This window comes from Pieris napi, chromosome 22, assembly GCF_905475465.1.
Source record: "Pieris napi chromosome 22, ilPieNapi1.2, whole genome shotgun sequence".
Lineage (NCBI taxonomy): Eukaryota > Metazoa > Arthropoda > Insecta > Lepidoptera > Pieridae > Pieris > Pieris napi.
This window is the reverse complement of record NC_062255.1, coordinates 2,894,765-2,900,884: the sequence shown is the minus strand read 5'-3', so window position 1 is coordinate 2,900,884 and position 6,120 is coordinate 2,894,765. Positions and strand designations below refer to the sequence as shown.

Below are 6,120 nucleotides of genomic sequence, written 5' to 3'. Positions count from 1 at the left end.
GGAAACTTGTTAAAGCGACGGCTGCTTTTGAACGCCTTAGCTTAGATTTTAAAGGACCCGTTCCGACAAACAATAATAACAAATTCATACTTACCGTGATTGACGAATTTTGACGTTTCCCGTTTGCTTTCCCATGCTCGGATGTGAGCTCGAAAACAGTGATTAAACACCTCAACAACTTGTTTATGATATTCGGCATGCCTTCTTACGTTCATTCAGATCGCGGAACAGCATTTCTCTCTGCCGAAGTACAGGAATTTTTACATGTTCGAGGTATTGCCACTAGTAGAACTACAGCTTATAACCCTCAAGGTAATGGTCAAATATAAAAATTGAATTCTACTCTTTGGAGAACGATTCTTTTGGCGCTGAAGACGAAGAATCTTTCGGTAGAAAATTGGGAGCAAGTATTACCACAAGCCTTACATTCAATTCGATCTTTACTTTGTACAGCCATAAATTGCACTCCACATGAAAGAATGTTTAGACACCCAAGACGATCTACTAACGGCACTTCTGTTCCATCGTGGCTTACAAATTCTGGACAAGTCTTGATGAAGAAATTTAATCGTACAAATAAATATCAGCCATTAGTAGAAGAGGTTGAATTGATACACAGCAATCCTGATTATTCATACATTCGGTTCCCAGATGGCCGAGAAACAACGGTGTCCAATCGTCATTTAGCACCATTGGGTTCAGAAGGGGTAGATCTGCGAATAAATAATGACTATCATAACGTCACAGAACCACATACGGAAACAGAAGACCAAAACTTGGAAATTCCTTCATCTAATGAGACGGGACCTGTGGTACTTGATAATAGCAGAGAGCTAGAGACTGATCTACCATCATCACCAACGCCGGAGTCAACACTTCGTAGATCTAGCACCGAGTTACCATCATCATCACCGCCGGAGCCAACACTTCGTCGATCTGGCCGCGTCCGTAAAATACCAGAATTATTAAAAGATTATATTTTAAAATAGTGCGGGAAAATGATGTAGGTAAACTTCTTTGTTGTAAACTTCTTACATGATACTATTATAAACTGACGACATTGTCAATCTGTTTAGACACTAACTTTTGTCAATGTATCAAAATGTAACCAAATATTTTACTGTTAATTTAGCTTATTAAAACATTCTATTCTTTAAAGGTTTTGTCTTATTTCAGCGAGGACCTTTTAATTTGTCATTAGCTATCGTAATTGGATCATCCGGTTCCGTTAGTATGAGGCGTGGCCTCCTTCGAGCCTTTTTTGTCGGGAAAGGGTAGTAATTGATGCTTTCACGCACCATCGGGTTGGGATGGTTTTTAGCTTTGTCGAAGTTGCGTTTGGACGTTAACTTCATCCATTGGGCTATGGTAGGGAGCTCCAGGTCGTAGTGGAGATCGACGTTCCTCACGTAGAAGGGCCCACTGGTCGCGATTCATGAGAACTGAAGAACCTGTAGCCGGTGGATATGGGCGGGGGCACAATGCGCGAAGACTACGCAAGCGTAGGTCATGCATGGTCGGACGCAGGTGACAGTAGGAGTATGCACGCAATGCAACCCGTCATCGATACTTAGCTACCTGCACACGCGGGGTCTATGCGTCATCGTGACCTTTAGCACTCTAACTCCTTATTGGTTATTACGAGTAAGGGCTATTGTTTTTTTATAAATATATATTTTTTGTTACTTTACAATTCTTAAGCATATCATTACACCTCTTCATAAGATCTATAAGTGCGAGCGAGACAGACAGATAAATATGATTTAAAACCCAAGCTTCAGTACATAATGCTTCGACTATAGTTAGGACCCTAATTATAGTTGCCTTTTATTTATTCTAATTTAGGCATAAATTGTTAAAGGAAACAATGGCTTAATGTAACCATTTACAGGATTCCTTCATGTCTTTTTTGACTTGCATTCCTGTAGCAAAGTTTTAGGACTAAGTGTGAAACAATTCCAGACACAAAGATTAAGTTATATTTATTTAGCAACAATTGATATTTTAAAATACTAATTTTATTAGAATTACATCTGAAGAAAATCAATGTACTACAGAACTTAATGAATAATTATAATACAATAGACAACTTCATACAAATAACAATTAAATGTATTTTTAATTTATAAAAAAATACTAATCTGTTAAAATTCTGTAAAACTTAAAAATAATACCCAAAAATGAAAATACTGAATGACTATCCTTAAATTTGGTATTGTGTATCCTTAAAAGTAACTTTCAAATATCTGTAATAATCTCTTTATTTCAGTGATTCTATTTGCTTGAGCCTGAACAGGAATCATGGCTTGAGACACTTCTTCACCTTTAGCCAGAATTGTATACATACTTTTTATATTATTGTCCATTGCATCACAAGTTTTCCCAACAGCATCTTTATATACATCCATGTTTTCAGCTGTTAGTGATGAATTAGAATGTAGAATGCTAGATAAGTTCTCTATAAGATTATCAACAGATTGCGCAATTTTTTGAGCTTCATGTTCTAAGTCATTAAGGACTGTTATATCTATCTGTCCTATCTGTGGTGCTAGAATTTGCCTATATAGTTTACCAGAAGGTGTGCTTGATCGTGAGGCACTAGAACTGCCAAAGACAGGTGTTTCACCCTTTTTTGTTACTGGGCTTGATAGTTTTATCTTGAACTCTAAATCATCTGCTACATAATGGGTCATATCACCAACATACCGAACATGCCCATCTATATCTAAGGGTATTTTGTCCTGTCTTCGGTTCTCTGATGGAAGATCATAGGGTCTTGATGGACCTGCTACTTTCGTTTCGTCATTTTGTCCAGTGTCTGAATGAAACGATATTTCACTGTAAGATGCGGTCATTTTAGCGGACATGTCGTCATCAATATCCCCATTAACATTGGACTTTTCATCACTGATAACTTTACAGTCAGTTGGCGAAGCCTCGGAAATATCAGACATGGTTTAAAATAACAATTTTTCAACAATAATTGTTCAGCTAATAAAGGAATGTTTTGCAATTATTAATCATTACATTGCACACTATGATGAAAACATAACAGTGATAATTTTTCTCATCTCTCAATTATATATTTCTCATTTAAACGATTCTTGGTTTTGATTTTATTTCTGCAAAATTACTAATATTTTTGTGTAGTATAAGTGTCATTTATATTGACACATGATAGTTGACACCTGACGGTAATGTTATTGTATGTATATCTGTCAAGTTTTCAAAGTATTACAGTCTGAAATCTAAATACATATGTCAATATTGCGGGAAAAATTTGGCAGTATTCAATAAAAACAATGCAAGGCTATCGTAATTTTGTCACGTAGAGTCGAATTTTATCGCTAAAATAGGTATTGCTAAAAACTGCTTGTTTATAAGTTATTTTCTAACAGAAATTTAACGTGAAATGAGGTAAGCTTTAACAATATCTCTGTTACGTTTTCATTTAACTTTTGACTCGTCACTGTGAACATAGTCGTTTAACATGGCGCTGCCTTACGAGTTACGACATGTGCGGAAGATAACGACCAGTCTTTGTCAATTTTGTTTCTATTAAACACTTGATACTGAATTAAAACAAACTGTATGAGCTTCTTTAACGATTTTAGAAAAGCTAGATAAAGGTTAAGTGTGTGTTAAGGGTGATATTTTGTGTGTAAACTCGCCTACTGCAATGGTTAAAACCAGACGTAGTAACGGAGAGAACGGGGAGGTTGAGGATGAAAATTACTCCCCAAACGAAGCTGCCAGTGTATCAGATGAGAAGGTGATGAGTTCCCATTAATGCAGAATGTTAGTGCATGGAATTTGCACTGTGCTTTCCTAGAAATACCTCTTGAATGACTATTTCCTGTCCTTATTTCCTCCAGTATGTGTAGGTATGTTCGTAATGCACGAAGTTGCTAAAGCTTTTGCGCTGTCATAATAATTTAAGCCATGTAAGAAAGTATTGCTTTTTATGTGTATATATTTTTATGGTTTTTGTTATTCATTTAATTTTTGCAGACCTGGGTGGGTCTTGTCTTTTTTAAACAACTGGAATGTTGAAGCATGAATGTAGTCAAGTCTAAATGAAGAATTTCGTTTGTTTGGCCAATAGACAATTGAGAGAATACGATAGCTTCAAAATTGTAATACAGTATACATTTGCAGGCCTCCAATTGGTCTCAGAGGGAATTAAGAAGTAGTCATATTAAAGTTAAGAGGAAGATACAACGTTGGCCAACAAAGTGTAAGTTAAAATATATTTATTTACTAACAGACCGGCCAAGCGTTGCTGTGGCTAAGGTTTTTGTTATATTACATACCTAGTAGCAAACTATTCAAGGGAAACTGTAGGAGAACACAAGTCATGGGGACCACCATGCTTTTTTGTGCCATTAAATTGTAGTTTATGTGAAACGTTGGAACTTTAAACACAGCGCCATCTGTTAGAATTGTGACTATCAAATAATAAACAAATATTTTGCAATAAAATAATATTGCGGGTAAAAAATTGAGATGTAAGCTATCATATCTTTTAAGTTGGATCAAACTACACACGGTGTGCAGCGGACAAACAACGTCACACGTAATTTATATATATTAAGATAAAATTAAGTTAACTTTGCCTGGCCCAGATAGATAGATATATTTAATTTACTTGATCTGGAGTAGGAAACTGGCCAGCAATTAAGTAGTCATCCCTCTTATGATATGGTAAGCAGACAGAAAGGTTAAAAGGTTAAACATGTACACAAGAATGTTACAGGCTATGTGACATGGAAGTTTATTTTTATCCCAGTAGAATGCAAAAGAGGTCTAAAGAAAGTACCTTATTTTGTAATATTTTAGGTAACTTATCTGTAATTGTAACTTTAATAATCCACTTTCCTGTATAGATAACCGGAGTAGGCTCCGAGCCATTAAGATGCCTCGCATCATGTTTCCAGAGAGCGATACTGAGCCAGAGAAATACTCCAGAAGGTAAAGTATGGAGGCTTATTAATGCATTTTCTATTAATTGCGATGTTTTCAAACAGGGTTGTATAATATTAGGTCAGCTACTGGCTTAACCATCTAATAAAATTTGACCTAACTACAGCCATCACTTAGATAGAATTTCTTGCTACACTTCATATACATACTCTTTTTCCTTACTAGGGTTGCCTGCCAGAGTTTGCTTTTTAGTGATAAGGCCGCCAGTTGCATCCCTTATAATTTTTATTTAATTCGTTTTTCTTTTAATGTAACAAAGTAATAAATACATAAATTGATTCATAATAGCTATATTTTGTCTGTAATCTTCGAAGATTATTAGTTAAACAACCTTTTAACTTTACTTTGAGATTATTTGTTTTTAAAAGTGTTTTTTGTAGACATCATTTGATGCACCATTAGTTAATAGAAAAATGGTGATAACTTTGTTAGTAATATGAATCTTTTATCACTCAATAGATCACGTCAGGTGCGTGTATTTTTTACCGAGGGCAATGACACTCCGAATAGGAGTATGAAAATAAGAAGAAATGGTGGTGTGCGTAAAAATTATGGTGAAGATAGTGAAGACAAACCGATACAGCAAAGTAAGTTGTACATTCATACAAACTGTTTTATACATGGTATTAATATAAATAAGATTAATGGAGGTTGTACAATATTTTTTCATTCATTTTTGTTTGTTTGTTAACTGATGTAAAATTATTTGATTATTTGTTTGTTTGCATTGAATAGGCTCCAAAACTACAGGATTGATTTGAAAAATTCTTTCACCATTAAGGGTGTTATCCCTGATAACATAAGCTATACATATAATACTTTTTTATAGAGCAAAATGATGTACTACAATTTTTTTTTTCATAAGTCCTGTTTGATGATTTGCTATTGACATATATTGTTTTGCCCACTATTGTTTTACATTTAAAAAAAATACATAATTTATTTAATTTATAGATGTGCGTCGTAGTTGCCGTAAGCGGAAATTATTGCACCACAATTTCAATGAGAGCTGGATCACAAATGAATTGAAAGTGAAAGGATATCCTGACCTCTATGGGTTTCCTACAACAACCAGTTCATCTGATGAATTCACTTCGGGTGATGAGGCTCGGGTTAATAAGAGGAAATTGGTAAGAT

The 6,120-nt window shown here is 35.0% G+C and overlaps 2 protein-coding genes across 6 annotated transcripts in view; one reads left to right on the top strand and one right to left on the bottom strand.

Moving 5' to 3' along the window:
• Positions 1-1,961: 1,961 nt before the first annotated feature.
• Positions 1,962-3,144, bottom strand: LOC125060959 (BLOC-1-related complex subunit 6). Its single transcript, XM_047666092.1, has one exon. The coding sequence runs from the start codon at positions 2,952-2,954 to the stop codon at positions 2,226-2,228; it is 729 nt and encodes a 242-aa protein (XP_047522048.1). The 5' UTR covers positions 2,955-3,144; the 3' UTR covers positions 1,962-2,225.
• Positions 3,145-3,253: 109 nt separating this feature from the next.
• LOC125060746 (ATPase family AAA domain-containing protein 2-like) overlaps positions 3,254-6,120 on the top strand; it is a 28,064-nt gene continuing 25,197 nt past the window's right edge. For 3 of the 5 annotated variants that reach the window (XM_047665786.1, XM_047665785.1, XM_047665783.1), the window contains exons 1-5: positions 3,254-3,772; positions 4,159-4,237; positions 4,887-4,971; positions 5,443-5,570; positions 5,938-6,113. In XM_047665786.1, the coding sequence (XP_047521742.1) occupies positions 3,680-3,772; positions 4,159-4,237; positions 4,887-4,971; positions 5,443-5,570; positions 5,938-6,113 (561 nt within the window). In that variant the 5' untranslated portion in view covers positions 3,254-3,679. The remainder of the gene's footprint in view (positions 3,773-4,158; positions 4,238-4,886; positions 4,972-5,442; positions 5,571-5,937; positions 6,114-6,120) is intronic. The other 2 variants (XM_047665784.1, XM_047665787.1) reach the window with 2 other exon arrangements.